The following is a 15800-nucleotide window of genomic DNA, read 5'->3' on the forward strand; positions in this document are numbered from 1 at the left end:
GCTGCAGCAATGCCAGACGCTGAAGGGGGAGGTACGGCTCCTGGGAGGGTCGCCCCCTCTCAGCAGGCAGCCCAGAGCTGAGCCCTCCTTCACTCCCAGCATGTCCCATCAGCCCCCTCTGGGGCTGGGCCACCGCCCGGGCGTGGAGCAGGGAGGGCGAGAGTCTCGAGTCAGGCGCCGTCAGGGCCCCCTTGTCGTGGGTCCACAGGCAGGGAAGGGGCTGGTTCTGGTTAGCAGCAGCCCTGGCCAGTGTAACTAGCTTGTGCCAGGAGCAGCCTCCCACTCCCCAGGCTCCAGCTCCAGCCCTGTGCTCAGCTGACAGCCGTGTATTGCCACATGGGGTCAGCACCCACAGCAGGGTCCCGGTGCCGCTGCGCACGGGGAGGGGCAGCACCTGGCCAGTCTGAGAACAGACCCGGAGGGAGGGGGGGAAGGGGCGGGGGAGTGACAAGGAGGACGTCCCCTGCCAGGGAGCCAGGCCCAGCTCGGGGGGAGACGCTCTGGGGAGGAGCCGAGCCCTCTTGCTTGGGAGATTTGAGACTAGACCAGTAAGGACCAGTCCTGCCCAAGCCAGGGGATGGACCGGGCTGGACCTGTCCATCTCTGACTGGCCTTCGGGCCTGAGCCCTGCCTGGCCCTCGCCGCACTGCCAACACGCGCAGCGGGGCAAAGGCCGGCAGGCGGCTCCCCTGTGCTGTCGCACTCCCAGGTGTTCTACTACGAAGAGGTGGTGCAGGAGCAGGAGCGGGAGCTCTGCCTGCAGCAGGAGCAGCTCCGAGAGGCGCAGGAGCACCTGGCCATGGCCAAGCGCAAGAGCAGCTCCACCGAGAGCAGCCTGGATCTGTACAAGAAGAAATACCAGGCCGCCTTGAACAGAGCTGGCGAGCTGGAGGGCAAGGTGCAGAGCCTGGAGGAGGAGCTCCGGGACATGAGCAGCCAGGTGGGCCTGCGCCTCACATTAGAAACGAGCTGGCGGTGCTTTCCCTTGGTGCCTTTGCCTCCTGTGGCACTGGAGGGGTTTGGGCATCTGGGCCTGGCCATGCTAGCAGGAGCCCCGCAGCCCAGCTGTGCCAGCAGGTTCCCCACAGGCTTCTTGCCAGCACAGGGCCCAGGCTGCACAGGCCCCATGGCCTTGTCTGTGCTGAGAGGTTTCCTGTGGTCGCCCTCCAGGGCTTTCTCCAGTTCAGCTGCTGGGGTGGGGGCTGGAGCGAACAATGCCAGCGGTGTCTGCCCTGGCGCGCCGGGCTCTGGAGGGGCTGCACCATGCTCCCAACACCTGGGATCGGAGGGGAACCACCCTGGTGCAGGGGCCCCGGGAAGGCCGTTAGCGCTGCTCTCCCGTGGCTTGTGACCGTGCTGGCGGTGCCGAGCGTGCGACACGAGACTTCCAGCTCTGCTCAGAGAAGCACTGCCCAGCACTGGCCTGGGGCAGAACAGCTGGGAAAGCGCCCGGTGACAGTCGGCAGGTTGGACACCCGCTCTGCCCCGGTGTCAGGCTGCACAGACTCAGGCACAAGGCTCTCCATGGTGCTCAGTGGCCTCTGGCTGCCTCTGCTCTCCTCCCTGGGAGCCTCGTGGAGTGGGCCTCCTCCCCTGTCATTCTCAATCCTTCCCTCGGAAGGGAGCCAGGCCGCAGGCAGGGGAGCTGGCCCGGCCCCCACCCCCCGATCAGCCCCACGGGTTGGGCCGGTCCTGCTGGCTGGCCCCTCTGAGAGCTGCTCCTCGTCCCTGCTGCAGATGCGGGAGTGTGACGACACCATCATCAGCCTGTGCAGCAAGCAGCTGGTTCTGCAGCAGGAGCTGACGGGCAGGAGGAACCAGACGGCCAGGGAGCAGCTGACTCAAGAACTTCATGCCACGCGGGAGGAGCTGTCCAGGAGCCTTCAGCACCTCCACCAGCGTGAGCAGAGCATCCAGGGCCTCCGCGAGGAGCTGGCTGCCACGCAGGCCAAGGTGAGCAAAGGGAAGTGGGGCAGCTGGCCTGGCTCTCTCCCTCCCGGGGCACTGGGCAGCCTGGGGCAGGGCCTGGGTGCAGGGCTGGCATGTTGTCAGTGCTTTAGAGAACGTCACCTGCACGCCAGCATTCACACCCGCTCCCCTGCCCACTCACAATCACACCCCGCCGCACGTGGACACGCTTACCCATTACACATTCACACACCGTCCCTCCAGACTGCCACAGCATGCTCTGGTGGAGTCGTGTGGGACGCAGCACATCTCTGTTGGGACAAGGGACACCAGTGCTCTGGAAGCTGCACTGGCCCCAGCTGGAAACACAAGTCACGTTGGGTACCTGTCCCATTCAGGGGAGCAGTCCAGACCGGCGAGGGGCTGTCACCACCTGCCCTGCGACCCGGGGTGCCTCACAACACTTTGCTGCTGTAGCTCCCAGCGTGGGCTGCTCACAACCAGCCAGACAGCCTGAGGGTCACCCCTGAGTGTCTGTGTGTAGCCACAGCCCTGGACCAGCCCCTCTGAGCCCAGCAGCCTGTCAGCTACAAAGCAGCCACACTCTGGCTTCCAGCAGCCTTGGTTACTACCCGCAGGGCGACCCCAGCACACTCCCAGTCCTGAATTTTCCCAAAAAACGTGTGTTCTGCACAGTCCATCCCTCTGCTGGGCAGTTCAGGGATTAGAGGAGCTTTGACCCTCAAAGGGGAAACAGTTTGTGACTTTAACAATTCAATTTAAACAAGTTTATTTAACTACAAAGAGGTAGATCTGAAGTGAGTACAAGTATAAGCTATTCGTCAGCAATGGTTACAAGAGAAATAAACACAAAACACTTCCTAGTAACTAAAATTTAACAAACTAGACTTGGTTCAAGGTAAAATCTTTCCCCATGTTCCTAGCAACTGGGCTGACCAAATGCTCAGGTCAGGATCCCCCCGCAGTGTCCAAAGGCTGAGGCAGTAACCAGCTCTCAAGCCCCTCCTGCGTCTCTGCCAGCCCCTGGCTGCAGACAGGGAAGAACAAGAGCAGCTTGCAGAGAAGAAACGGCCACTGGAGCCCCTAGGGCAATGCCCTGGATTTCCCAGAGACCCATCAGGTGAGGGGTCCTTATCCACACCTCCTCCTGCAAAGACACTGGTCACAGACTCATCCAGAATCAGATGCCGCACACACCTGGACCGACTCCGGACACCAGGGACTTCGCCTCCAAAGGACGTGGCTCTTCACCATAAACGTACTCGTGAGCCGGTTCACTTGCATGGGATCCCAACCTGTCCCACAGCCCTCCCCAGAGCAGCGGCTCAGAGCCAGCACAGCTGCAATGTGCTCTACAGTGTACCCAAACAAGGAAGCAGCTGCCCATCACCCCTAGGCCGGGAGGCACGCAAGGGAGGGAGGACGTGATGTCAACAGCACAGGATAAGCCCAGCTGCTGCCAGCTGTTCTTCATCTTCCAGGAGTCAGCAACAACCTGGCAGACGTCCTGCACAGACAATCCACCAACCACGCGTGGTCCCTGACCAGCTCCATCATCCAATCAATATGTCACTGCGGGGAGGGAATCCCATTATAGACCAGCTTACCACCAAGGATTATGCAACGTGTCCAGCCTTTTGTGCCAGGAGACATGAGCCTAGGGGCATTACACACTTTCCTCCTACCATGGGCTCAAGGGCTCCTGAGTGCACTGATTGCCAAGCGTGCCATGCAAGGCCTAGCAAGATGCTGACAGATCGCCTCCGAACGTGTGTCCCGGCTCCCATGTCACTTCCGGGTGCTCCAGACAGAGTAGCATGGACCCAAGGGCAGGCACTCCACCCAGACCCGACGTTGCTCCTTCTGACAGCCTGGGGGGGTGGCTGGCAGCTCCCTGCAAGTACGAGACCCTGCTGCTCAGTGGGACGCTCCATGAGGAAGATTTACTCCGCCAATGGAAAAGGGGTTCACAGTGAGCCAGGGCAGGCCCCTGCACCCCAAACCCTCCACTAGACCTGGACGCCCCTTCAGTGCCCTCAAAGTGCACCTGGCAGCACTCCCGCCCCCTGCAGGCCGGGGCCATGCCTCCCCCCATGCTGCCCAGATGGCGGATGGGGTGAGTGTGTGCTGACCACTGGGGAGAGAGCGTCTGACATGGGATTTCCCTTAACTTGATGGAGCCGTTCGCCAGGGGCTTGTCACACCAGCTCATGCTCCACACGGCTTTGTTAGTCGCTAGCCCACCAGCCAGAAGGGCCAGCAAACAGCTCTGTGGCTGCCCTGCCTTACCCAGCACCCACGGGCCCAAGGCTGTGGTGAGCCTCACCGCACGGGTCGTCCCCCAGCTGCGTCACGCTGTCACGTCAGCCAGGCCACTACGTTCCCACGTCCATTTCTCCGCCGGAGCCACCGGGGCCTGATTATCCTACTTTGGCAGGGCTAAGCCTTTCCCGCCGGCTCCCCAGCCCTGTGCTTTGAAGGCTCACGCCAGCCCCCCCAGAGACTTTCCAAATGGATGATGCCGCATACATCAGCCTGCTACCCTATGGCGATGGACCGCCCCCTCCGGCCAGCACCGCTCACACCACCAGAGCACAAGCTGCATCCGCCGCATGCCCCAGGGGCAGCCCCGTGTCGGCTGCTGAGCGGCGGAAGCCTGGCTGTGCCCTGAGCTGGCTGCAGGATGCGACCCCATTCGGTAGGGCAGCCGCGCACTCAAGCCTCCTCGGGCCCACTGCTTGTCAGTCCCCGCCCGGAAATGAACGGGTGACGTGCCCTGTGGTTCTGCCTGACGGTGCCTGTGTGGCCCCCACGACCCGCTCGCTGGGCCTGCCTTTCCAGCGTCCTCCAGAGCTGGGGGTCGGCGTGAGCAAGGGGGGGCTGGGTGCAGCTGCTCTGCGCTTCAGGCAGGCAAGAGGGGCCATGAACGGCCCAGGCCCAGGCCCAGCCCCAGCCCCACCGCTGATCTCGCCCACGTGGGAGCCCTGCAGCCAGCATGGCTGGCAGAGCTGCAGTTCTGTAGGGCGAGTAACTGTTCGCTCTGCGGCCGATTATCCAGGCTGACTTGGGTACCAGGAGTGTCACCTGGTTACCCCCACGGTCAGCCCCACTTGTGTGGCCGAGGCCCCTTGCAGAGAGGTGGCCGTATCGGCTTTGGCGAGGCCCCCCCGTCCCGTGGCAGGTTGTTCCGCCCACCCTGTAACGGTTTGTGCTCAGCTGAGCGGGTCTGGCTTTAACGCCCAGCCCTTGGGTCGAGCCTTGCAGCCCCAGTCACATCACCTCTCAGTCTCCCGTGGAGACAAGCGACAGATCGAGCTCGTGAAGCGTCAGGCCAGGCCTTTTCTCCCGCCCTCGAATCGTCCCTGCAGCCTCTCACAACGTGCGCAGCAGCCCAGGCGCCGGTGTTCTAGTACCCCCCTGGCATTCCCGGGCTTCCCGTGCCACCCTCCCGCCAGGGTACCGAGGGCTGGGTGGCACCTCGCTACCACCTGCCCTTAGCGTGAGGGAGCCTCGTCTGTGCCGGGCAGGGGCCAGCTCCCCGACTGCGCCAGCCCTCCCCTCCCAGGCTGCGCAGGCTGCGCTGTCCCTCTGCCCCCGAGGCCTGTGAGCTCCCCCCCCAGGCGTGTCCAGCACCCGACCCTTGCAGCGTCCCACAGTACGGGACCCCCCCGAGCAGCTTTGCTGCCGGGTCACCGTGCTGCTTCACCCTCACCCCTTCCCTGGGGGGACTGTGACAAGGGGCCGTTCTTTACCCACGAGCAGTGAGTCCCATGCCAGCAAGTCGCCATATGGGAACATGGTTACATGTACAACAAAACCGTAGTAGGACTGGGCGCACCCCCCCACCTGGCCAGGGGGTGGCGCTGCCGCTCCTGAGACACCAGGTTAATTCTTTGAGCCGCATCCTTGCTAGGTGTGCCTTGCGCCGATTTCTGTGAGCGCTTGTCAGCTTTGCAGGCTTGAGCCGCAGCAGCCCCATATGCAAATAGCCATCCCGTGTAAGACACGCAATACACAGTGGTCAGCGTCTCCTCCCCCTGCCTGACCAGAGCCTGGGTAGCGTGACGGGTGCGTGGCGTACCGCATACAGCGTACGAACACCTGTCTCAGGCTCACGCTGTCACGCCAATCTCACAGCTGTACGCACGGCCCAGGGACCTCCGGGTGTTCCCGGCTGTTGGGGGAGGCCTCACATGCTGTGCTTTGGCACACTAGTCTATAGACTCAGCCCCTGGGGAGTCCAGTAAACCCGCTGCACCCTGCTGCCCCTGGGCTCTCTGGGGCCCGGCCCACTGGTGTCCTGCCTGTGGTTTCAGTGCTTGGCAGACGAAGAGACTCTGGTGAATGTGCAGACGGAGTTTGCCTCCTACACAGCCACTCACAGTCACGCCAACGCCAGCTACGAGAGCCAAGCCGCCATGGCAGAGAAACTCCAGCAGGTAGGACCAGCCCCCCCCACCCCGCATACTGCTGTCGGCAGGGAGCGCCAGGCGGCACTGAGCAGCCAGCGCCTGCCCTGCCCCAGCTCCTGGGCCTGCTCTAGGGCCAGCCAGGCCTGGCAGCTGGCTGGCTGCCCACGGCAGTGACTGAGCTGTGCTGCTGCGTTGCGTCTAGCAGCTGAGCCACGCCGACGAGGAACGCGCCAAGCACAGCCAGCGGGCCGAGGAGTACCAGTGCCTGGTGCAGGACTTGAAGCTGGAGCTGGTGCGAGTGGCTGAGCAGAAGAACAGCGCCATGAAAGGTAGAGCAAGAGGCAGCCACTCCTCCTGCCAGCCGGGGCCCCTGGGGGAAAGCCGCTGCCCCAGCCACGTCAGCGCTGCCCATCAGCGTGAGATTCAGCGCCACGGGCCTGCCCCCGGGGAGCTGCTCAGGCTGTGGGCTACGCTCCAGGCGTCTGCGGCAGCTGGGAACACGAGGAGCCCTGGGTGGGTGGCGGGGGGGGCTAGGCCCGCTTTGCCTTCCTTGCTGAGCCTGTGGGGAGCCCGGAGTCCTGGCTGCCGGGCAAGGATTGTACCATCAGCCTGGGGCGGAGCTGCAGCCAGGTGCTGGCGGGCCAGGGCAGCCCTGGCCTGGGGCACACAGTGCGGGCGTCTGTGCCCAGCCCCGTGTCGCGCTGCACACAGGGTGCAGCTGGGCTGGAGCTGCCCCGGCCGGCTCCTGCTGGCAGTGTGGCCATGGCGGTGGGGGGCTAGCGGCCTGAGCACCCCGGCTGCACTGCGGTTACTGGCGCTGGCCAGCCCGGTGTGTGTGCAGAGCTGCGAGTCACAGCTCCGGTGGAGACGCCCGACAGCAGCCAGCGGCTCAGGGCATCTGCAGGAGGCAGGCGCTGGCACTAGCGTGGCGCTGCTTTTTCAGCTCTCGGGAAGCTGGAGCTGGAGGTGCAGAGCCTGAGGCAGGACACAGCTGCTGAGGTGGAGCAGAAGGAGCTGGAGGTGGCCAAGCTGCAGCAGCTGATCCAGCCACTGGAGTGCAAGCTCCAGGAGAGCCGCCGGCTGTGTGTGCAGAAGGAGCAGGTGAGCCCAGGAGACGGGGACCCAGAGGAGGGACAAGCCAGGGGCCCTGGGCCAACGTCTGTTCGGAGTAGGGTGACCAGACAGCAAATGTGAAGAATCGGGACAGGGGGTGGGGGGTAATAGGAGCCTATATAAGACAAAGACCCCAAAATCAGGACTGTCCCTATAAAATCGGGACATCTGGTCACCCTAGTTCGGAGCAGAAGAGGCTCCAGCCTCCCCCCAGGTCTCAGGCAGCTGCGGCAGCACCTGTGGGGCCATGTGGAGGGGCCTGTGGCCGTGGGGCTGTGCCAGGGGTGGGCGGGGTCCAGCCTGCGGGTGGCGTGTCCCCAGGGCAGTGTCTGGCAGTGCTGCGGTCTCTCTTGGCACAGATCATGCAGAGGAGGGATGAACAGCTCCGCCAGGCGCAGGCCGCCATGCGGCAGGCTCGCAATGCCCTGCAGCAGAGGGGGCTGGAGGTGGAGAAGCAGCGCGCAGAGGCCAGGAGCCTGGACGCGCGCCTGCAGGAGGCCCAGCGGGAGAGGGAGCAGAGCCAGGCGGCCAGCGACAGCCTGCAGGAGGAGATCCAGCTGCTGAGACAGCGCCTGCAGGACAGCCAGCAGCAGCAGCAGGCGGCTGGTGAGCGAGGCAGTCGCGCCCTGGCTGGGCCCTCGGCACCACCGGCTTCAGGCTCTCGTGGCTCGGGGAAGGCGGGCGAGACACGTTGCCTGCCTGGGGCATTCCCCAGAGAGACACGCCCCGAGTCCTGGCAGTGCCAGTCCCTGCGCCACAGGCCCGGGATGTTCCCGCTTGGAATCTGCCAGCTGCAGGGTGGGGGTGCCCGCGCGCCCCCCCCCCCCGAGTGAGTCCCACCTGCCCCTTAGTCATACCGCGGGCCCCAGTACAGGGATAGCTGACCCTGGGGGATGGCAGATGGCTGAGCCTGCCCGTTCCAGCCATCTCAGAGCCCAGACACCCCGGTGATGGGCTCCAGCTGCCCACGAGGCGCAGGCCCTCGGCTCTAGGCTGTGTCAAGGGCGGAGCAGGGATTCTCCTGGGGGGGCAGCGGCTGGGTGAGCGCGTCCCTCCCTGTCTCTGGCAGCTCAGGAGCTGGTGCAGCAGGAGGAGCAGCTGCTGCTGGCCCAGAGCAGCCTGCAGCGCACGCAGGAGCAGCTGAGCGAGCGCCTGGCCGAGGGCGTCCGGCTGGAGCAGGCCAGCCGCAGGCTGGAGGCGGAGCAGCGGGCGCTGCAGGAGCAGCTGTCCAGCAGCACGGATGAGGTGGAGCAGAGCAGGTTGGGAGCGGCCGGGGACCTGCCAGTGGCCCCTGGTGGAGGTGGGAAGAGCCCAGCAAGGGGCACAGGAGGTTGGCACCTGCCCCTGCCAGGCTCCATGACCCAGAGCAGCGCCAGGCAGCACTCAGAGCTATGGCTGTGGGGCAGGGAGACCCCGAGGCAGAGCCACTCAGGATGGGAAGGGGCCAGGGGGCAGAGCCAGGGTTGATTTTTGGGAGCCTGCCGCGTGGGGCGTCCGGCTGGGCTCCTAGGGCTCGTGGGGCAGGAGGGGCAGAGGCTGGAGCTGCTCTGTCTTGGGGCCTCGCCCGCAGGAAGCTGCTGGAGCACCTGAAGGCGGAGCTGAGCCAGTGGAAGCAGAGGCACCAGGTGGCTGTGCAGCAGGGGCTGCAACATCAGCACTCAATGGCCAAGATGGAGCTGAAACTGGGGAGCAGCCAGGAGCAGGCGAAAGCCCTGCAGCAGCAGGTACAGGCTGGGCGTGGCCTCCCCCTGGGGCTGCACACGGGGGGCCTGGCCCCTGGGCACCAGGCAGGCGAGACAGAGGGAGCGCCCTGCTTAGCTGGGGGCAGGGGGCGGTCGCCCGCTGGACGTATCAGCCATGCAGGAGGCGTTGTCTCAGCCAAACCAGCAGTTGCCCAGCTCCTGCAGCCTTGCCCGGCCCAGCATCTCCTCCCTAGGCGCTCCTGCTGCCCTGGCCGGTGCCCCCTGCTCGAGTGGGGGAGAGGGCGGCCTGACCTCGCACCTGCAGCCCCATGTTCCCCTAGCTCCAGGAGCAGGAATCCACCCAGCAGGCCCTGCGGGAGGAGCTGAGCCAGCTGCAGGGCCGGGAGGACGAGCTCCAGCAGCAGCTGCAGAGAGCCCAGGAGCGGGAGCGCGAGCTGGCCAGCGAGCGCGAGGAGCTGCAGCGAGAGCTGCACAGCAGCGAGCAAGCGGTGAGCCCGTGATGGGGCCCAGCAGAGCGGGAGACAAGGCCACGCTGGGGCAGTGGCGGTGGGGGGGAGACGGAGGCTGGCTGGGGCCTGGGTGTGGAGGGGTGAGCGAGCGCGCCTTGCTGACAGCCCTGCCTGTGTGCCAGCTGCGGGAGCAGGAGCAGACAAGCCGGGGCCTGCAGTGCAGCCTGAGGCCGCTGGAGGAGGAGGGCCAGCGCCTGCAGGAGCAGCTGAGGCAGTGCCGCGCCCAGCTGGAGAGCACCAGCGGCAGCCTGGGCCAAGCCCAGCAGCGGGTACAGCAGCAGGCGGGCAAGGTGAGCGCCCGCCGCACTGGCCAAAAGCCGGCCCAGCCGCCGGCGCCCAGCTGACAGCGCTGTCCTCCCCGCAGGCCGCGCTCCAGGAGTCGGCCCTGGCCCAGCTGCAGGCGGAGCTGGAAGCCGCTCAGGCCAGAGAGCGGCAAAGCACCCGCACGCTGACTGCAGCGGAGGAGACCATCCAGGCGCTGACGCTGACAACTGCGTCCTGTCAAGAGAAGCAGACGGAGGCGCTGGAGAAGGTAGGGCAGAGCCGGGGCCTGCCACAGGGACCCCCTCAGCTCCCCTGAGCTGGAGCAGGGTCGGCAGAGTCAGTGCTGACCCCCAGGGGCTGGTGCTGGGAGCACTCGGGTCACAGCTCCTCGGGCTCCCCCGCTCTCCGTCCCCGTGCCGCGTGGTGTGCGCCTGCTCCGCCTGCCGGCCCCGCCCTGGCCTCCAGCCTGCGGCTCCCAGCGAGTGGGGTGTTCACACCGGCCCAGACGGGCGGGTGCCCCACACAGCCCCTCTGGCACCTGCGCTGCCTAGGAGCATGTTACCCTTCGGCACCCATGGGGAGCAGCCCCTCGCCCCGGCAGTCAGCGACCGCGTCCCAAGCATTCCCGCTTTGGTACCAGCACCCAGCAGTCAGTGCTGCCCCCCCCCCCCCCCCGGCCCCAGTGCGGCATTGGGGGCCTGTGCTGGGGCAAGGGTTCAGTAGGGGTCTCAGCCTTCCCAGCCAGGCCTGGCCCAGCGTGGCGGCTGCCGCGTGCACAGTCCTCGCTTCGGCTGGAAGGCTGGGGCCTGTGTCCCAGGCTGGGGGGGTATCAGTACAGCCCCGCTGTCTGCCCCAGGGCCTGCCGCCCCTCCAGAGCGCCCCGCCCCCACTGCCCCGTCCTGTGTGACAGCTCAGCAAGACGGCGCAGGACATGGCGGCCCTGCGGGCGGAGCTGGTGCGGACACGGGCCAGGGAAGCCCAGCTGGAGGAGGAGACGGCAGCCTGTGAGGAGCGCATGAGGCGGCTCAACGGGGAGCTGAAGAAGCTGCAGGGTTTCCAGCAGCAGCACGAGCAGGAGGTGAGTGACCCGCGCGCTGCAACCGCCTCCCTGAGCCCCCTCCACCCAGCCCCCACCTGCCACCACTCATCCCCGGCAGGTCCGGGCCTTCGAGGAGCAGCTGGGGGAGCGGAGCAGCCAAGTGCAGCACTGGCAGCGGCGGTACCAGGAGAACGCGCAGGCCCTGGCGCAGCGGGACGAGGACCTGGTCGTAGTCAAGGTGGAACTGGCCTCGTTGAAAGAAAAGCTCCATGGTGCCGCTGAAGAGGTAAGTGGCTGGGGGGGGCCGATGGCGTCTCACGCAGAACCCTGGGGCTGGCACAGTACAGATCCTGAATGCTGGCAGGGCAGATGAGGCCGTTCGCTTTGCGGCCCTCAGCCCCCTTCTGAGCCCCAGGCCCGGGGCAACAGGGGCATGGTGCCTTCTTCCGTAGGGCTCACTGACTGGTCAGCGCCTGGGGATTTAGGGGTCGGGCCGCAGGGGGACAGTGTTGTGGGCTTGACCCTCGAGTGGAGCCTTGTTCGCATCCTAACCCCATCCAGACTCGTGTTCCTGGGGAGCAGGCAGGCTGGGAGCATCGGCCCAGCCCCCTGCTCATAACATGCCTTGGCAGAGAGACCGCTTGCAGCAGGACCTCAATGTCTTAAGGCAGAAGTTCGTGGCCTCCAGCAGTGAGGTAGGCGTAGCCCCCCCCGTGAGTGGGTGTTTGCTGCCAGCCGTGAGCCGCTCCCCACCCAAGGGCTCAGGCAACGTGTGGCCTAGGGGCAGGTTATTCAGTAGCTGTCCGCAGTGGGCTCCTGCCTGGTTCGAGCTAGGAGCCTGGCTCGGCTGACCCCGTCCGTGTCGTGGCAGCTGTGCAGCGCCACGTGACCCAGCCACAGGTGGGCGGGGAGGGGCTCTAGCTTGGCTGCGGGGCTGGTGCTGTGTCACTTCTCTTGCAGGCAGAGGCGCTGCGCTCCTCCCTGGGGGCTGCACGCTCAGACAGCCACCGGCTGCACCGCGAGAGCGAGCTGGTGCTGGCCAACGTCAGCCAGTGGGTGAAGGAGCAAAAGTAAGTGAGGGGGCTGGGCCGGAGCTGAAAGGAGCTGCCTTGGGAGTCCCTGCACTACTGCCCAGCCCCGCCCCCCCCCCCCACACACACACACATACACACCCCCCCACCCCCGCATGAGCAGCCGTGGCATCGGGGTAACAAGGCATCAGGCTGCGTCCCTGCAGCCCGGCACCAGCCATGCTTCTGCCTGCGCGGCATTTCCGCCAGACGCCGGCCACCAGCCCAACAGCTGCCTCCCCACGTGCCCATCACTGGGAGCCCCAGAGACCGGGACTTTGGCTGGGCTCAGTCCAGGGACCAGCTGACCCTCCCCTCCGGCCCTGTTTCAGGCAAGCAAACGACAAACTGGGGCACAAGATCCGGGAGCAGATCAAGCACATCGCGCAGCTGACAGGCGAGAAGGAGTAAGTGGGACCAGCGCCTGGCACGGTGCAGACACCTGTCTAGACCAGGGCAGGTTCAAGGGCAGCTGGCTGTGCAGCAGCCCTAAGGGATCGGAGACGCGGGGGACGGAGGGGTCCGTGGCTCTGACCCCGCCCTAGCTGTGAGTGGGGGAAGGGCGCTAGCACCCCCATTGCTTTGCTGGCTCCCACATCCTGGCCCTAGCGCCGCTCTGCTGCAGCTGCCCTGGGGCTGTGACTGGACAGACAGGAGCAGGCTAGCCTGCCCCATCCCCCGCTGCACCCATGGGTTGGTCCTGGCAGCTGGGACAGCATCCCAGTGCTGGGAGCAGAGCCCAGCCCCAGAATTACACCAGCGCCCTGCAGGCGTGGGGGGCAGCCCACGCACTACCTGCAGCATGTAAACAGAGCTGGCCGTGGGGGCAGGGGAGCAACCCAGTCTGAGCTAAGCACCAGAGAGTCCGGTGGCACCTTTAAGACTAACAGACGTATTGGAGCATAAGCTTTCGTGGGTGAATATCCACTTAGGCAGATTACATGCGTCTGACGAAGTGGGTATTCACCCACGAAAGCTTATGCTCCAATACGTCTGTTAGTATTAAAGGTGCCACAGGACCCTCTGTTGCTTTTTACAGATCCAGACTAACACGGCTACCCCTCTGATATTTGACACCAGTCTGAGCTGCATCTGCCCCCTGGGCCATGGCCTGTTCTGCTCACTGTCTCCCTGCCCTTCCCCACAGCCACCTGCAGGAGGTGCTGGCGAGGCTGCAGCAGGAGAACAGGCACCTGAAAGGCGAAGTGGCCGAGCGGCGCATTGAGTGTGAGCGGCTGAAGGTGAGCAGGCGTTAGCAGGCCAAGCTGGGCCCTGTGCGCAGGCTCCAGCAGGGGCGGGGGGGCCCCTGCTGCCAAGAGCTACTGCTGATTTTGTGCTTCTTGTCCCAGGCTCTGCAGGGCAGCGGCTTAGCTGCACGGGCCGTGCTTCGGCAGCCATGGCCCCTGCTCCTGGGCGAGGAGTGAGGTCCCTCCCTTCTTCCAGCCTGGCACCTGCACGATGGACCCAGCAAGGACTGTACACGGGGCAGGCACGTCCTCTGCACCTACCTCAGCTCCCCGTGCGGGCCCCGGGCCCAGCCTGCACTGTGAAATAAAGCCACGGGCACAGGCTGTCACTGACCACGTGTGGTTTGGCCACGTCGGCAGGGGGGGCTGCAGCCCCCTCAGCAAACCCCGCTTGCCAGGAACAGCCCATGTATTTCAGCCATTAAAGGTGTTGCTAGTACAGCCCCCAACCCCTATCCAGCGTAGTCACTGGAGCAGCACTGCTCCCTCCTGCCACATCCCATCGCTGGAACGGGTGCGGGCCAGGGTCCGCGCGTAGCACCAGCCCTGAGGCAGATTCTCTCCCCTCCCCCCCAGGAGAGGTGCAGCGGCCAAGGCCCAGCCTGCAGCTGTGAACACCAGCCCCTGGCGCAGGCTTGCGGAGCAAGCAGCCTGGCTGAGCACACTGCGATTTCGGTGGCCAAGGCCCTTGCTCTGACGCCAGGCCCCAGCGAGCAGCCGGGCCGAGCCAGCCCAGGGAGAGGATGCCGCACCGCAGGGAGCCCGGCATTTACCACTGCCTGCTGTCGTAGGAGGGCAGAGATCAAGCCAATGGGGGGGCTCAAAGGTCAGCACATCCCCTTTCCCCACAGCGACAGCCGGGCTGCTGCCCTGTTCTCAGCCCAGGAAGGGCACCGTTACCTCAGCCTTAGTGGAAGCCGACGGCAACTGGCCATGCTGGGCCCGGGCTGCAACCCACAAATCACTGGCTCTGGGAGGGAAAGGGACCAGTGTCGGGGGATGTGGCAGATGCAGGGCAGGGTTCTCCCCCAGCGTAGGTCATTCACCTCCCCGCGAGGCTGCAGGCAGGTGTGCACTGTCTACGCTGGCGGCGCGCTGGGGATCTTGCACCAGCCCCTCTCGTAGAGCCCTGCGACGCAGGGGCAGCTGATCCAGACCGGAGCCGTGCCAGGCACGCGGGAGCTGGGCCTCACACATCGGTGCCCAACAGCTTGGGGCTGCTTCACGCTCACACAGCCTTGGCCCCAGCCTCCAGTCGTGTTCGCACCTGCAAGGGGCCCTGCCCCCGGCCCAGCTCCACGAAAGGCAGCAGGACCCCGCCAAGCGCAGCACAGGACAAAGCAAGGGCTGGAGGCCACCAACATTTATACAAATAAAATTATTTCTCCTCTGTAGCAAACAGTGCCAAGGTGTGTGCAGGTGCCAGGGCAGGGCAGGGCCCCAGCACCCCAGAGTCACATTTACACACAGCGGGGGACAGCTCCCCGCAAGGAATCCATCAGCTCCAGGGAAGCGCCTGCTCACAGGCCGAAGCGGGCAGGAGTGCGGCGCGGCGTCATGGGCTCCCCCTGCTCCTTTCGCCCCGGAGTATAGATCTTCAAAGACCTGCGAGGGAGAGCAAGGGCCATTAGCCACGGGGCCGGAGGGCCTAGAACCCTGCCGGCTAGGCCAGAAGCCCCAGTGCTAGACCTGCTCCCCGCCCCCCGGGCGCTACTCACAGCAGTCGTTATCCCCCTGCAGGAGAGAACATGCCACAGCAGCCCCGTGCTGTGGCCCTTTGGGGACAGCCCCTGCTGCCATGCCCAGCACCCACCTCACGCTGCCCAGTGGGTTGCGGCGCTCCTGCTCTTCCCGGCGTGCTCGCAGCTGCTCCTCAGCCAGAGCCATCTCCTCCTCCATGGCCGACACCTCCTCCTTGGCCCGACGGCGGTTCTCCTGCAGCGACAGCAAGGGCAAGAGCTCTGAGTGCAGGGGCTGCGCGGCTCAGAGCTGGGAAGGGGAGAGGCCCATGGCATAGGCTGCAGCCTACGTCCAATCCTGCCTAGCTGGGTGCCCTGCGCAGCTCCCCGGGCCTGCCGGTGTGTGGGCGTAGCTGGGCACAAAGCAGGCGGCATCAGCTTGGCTGTGGACAAAGCCCAGTCTCCATGGAGGTTGCCCCATGGGGAGTCCCCCCCACCCACTTTGCAGAGCTATTGGCCTGCACCCCTGGCAGCTGGGAGAAGCCTTACCTGGCGCGACTTCCCTGCATGCTTGATGCTGTAGAACATGGGGCCCAGCTCCGCTAGCCACTCTCCATCCACGGACGTGACACACTGCATGTACTCCTGGGGGGAGAAAGGGCAAGGGCAAGGGCAGGCCACGGGTCCCACCCTCCCCTTCCCAGGCACCACTGCCACACGGCCCTGCCTGCCTCCCGTGGCCCCAACAGCCCCCTCAGCCCAGCACTAACCCGCACGATGGAAGGCAGAGCTCCTGGGGAGGGCCAGGCCCCAACCCCCCGTGAGAACATCCCGC

General features: G+C 65.7%; 4 protein-coding genes across 4 annotated transcripts in view; 3 read left to right on the plus strand and 1 right to left on the minus strand.

Annotated features, from left to right (window-relative positions):
* Window positions 1-259, plus strand: part of LOC112124831 (centrosome-associated protein CEP250-like) — a 138479-nt gene extending 138220 nt beyond the window's left edge. The window contains exon 15 of the mRNA XM_029914170.1: window positions 209-259. Within this exon, the coding sequence (XP_029770030.1) occupies window positions 209-259 (51 nt within the window). The remainder of the gene's footprint in view (window positions 1-208) is intronic.
* Window positions 260-550: 291 nt separating this feature from the next.
* LOC112124863 (polyamine-modulated factor 1-binding protein 1-like) lies at window positions 551-10246 on the plus strand. Its single transcript, XM_029914171.1, has 11 exons — window positions 551-940; window positions 1738-1953; window positions 6246-6368; window positions 6544-6670; window positions 7285-7442; window positions 7814-8060; window positions 8524-8713; window positions 9025-9178; window positions 9478-9645; window positions 9789-9956; window positions 10031-10246. Exons 1-11 carry the CDS (start codon window positions 800-802, stop codon window positions 10244-10246), a joined length of 1908 nt encoding a protein of 635 aa, XP_029770031.1. The 5' UTR covers window positions 551-799.
* A 554-nt stretch (window positions 10247-10800) lies between these two features.
* On the plus strand, window positions 10801-14415 carry LOC113409369 (polyamine-modulated factor 1-binding protein 1-like). The gene is made up of 7 exons (XM_026663192.2): window positions 10801-11008; window positions 11088-11255; window positions 11602-11664; window positions 11930-12039; window positions 12372-12446; window positions 13187-13280; window positions 13389-14415. The coding sequence occupies exons 1-7, from the start codon at window positions 10862-10864 to the stop codon at window positions 13461-13463; spliced, it is 732 nt and encodes a 243-aa protein (XP_026518977.1). The 5' UTR covers window positions 10801-10861; the 3' UTR covers window positions 13464-14415.
* Window positions 14416-14634: 219 nt separating this feature from the next.
* The window catches only part of LOC112106279 (pre-mRNA-splicing factor ATP-dependent RNA helicase PRP16), a 26391-nt gene continuing 25225 nt past the window's right edge, over window positions 14635-15800 (minus strand). Inside the window, exons 25-27 of the mRNA XM_024199439.3 lie at window positions 15515-15610; window positions 15100-15221; window positions 14635-14891 (exon numbers count right to left, since the gene is read on the minus strand). Coding sequence (XP_024055207.2) covers window positions 14807-14891; window positions 15100-15221; window positions 15515-15610 — 303 coding nt within the window. The 3' untranslated portion in view covers window positions 14635-14806. The remainder of the gene's footprint in view (window positions 14892-15099; window positions 15222-15514; window positions 15611-15800) is intronic.

This window comes from Terrapene carolina, unplaced genomic scaffold, assembly GCF_002925995.2.
Source record: "Terrapene carolina triunguis isolate 2854851 unplaced genomic scaffold, T_m_triunguis-2.0 Scaffold32862, whole genome shotgun sequence".
In the NCBI taxonomy this organism is placed as follows: Eukaryota; Metazoa; Chordata; order Testudines; family Emydidae; genus Terrapene; species Terrapene triunguis.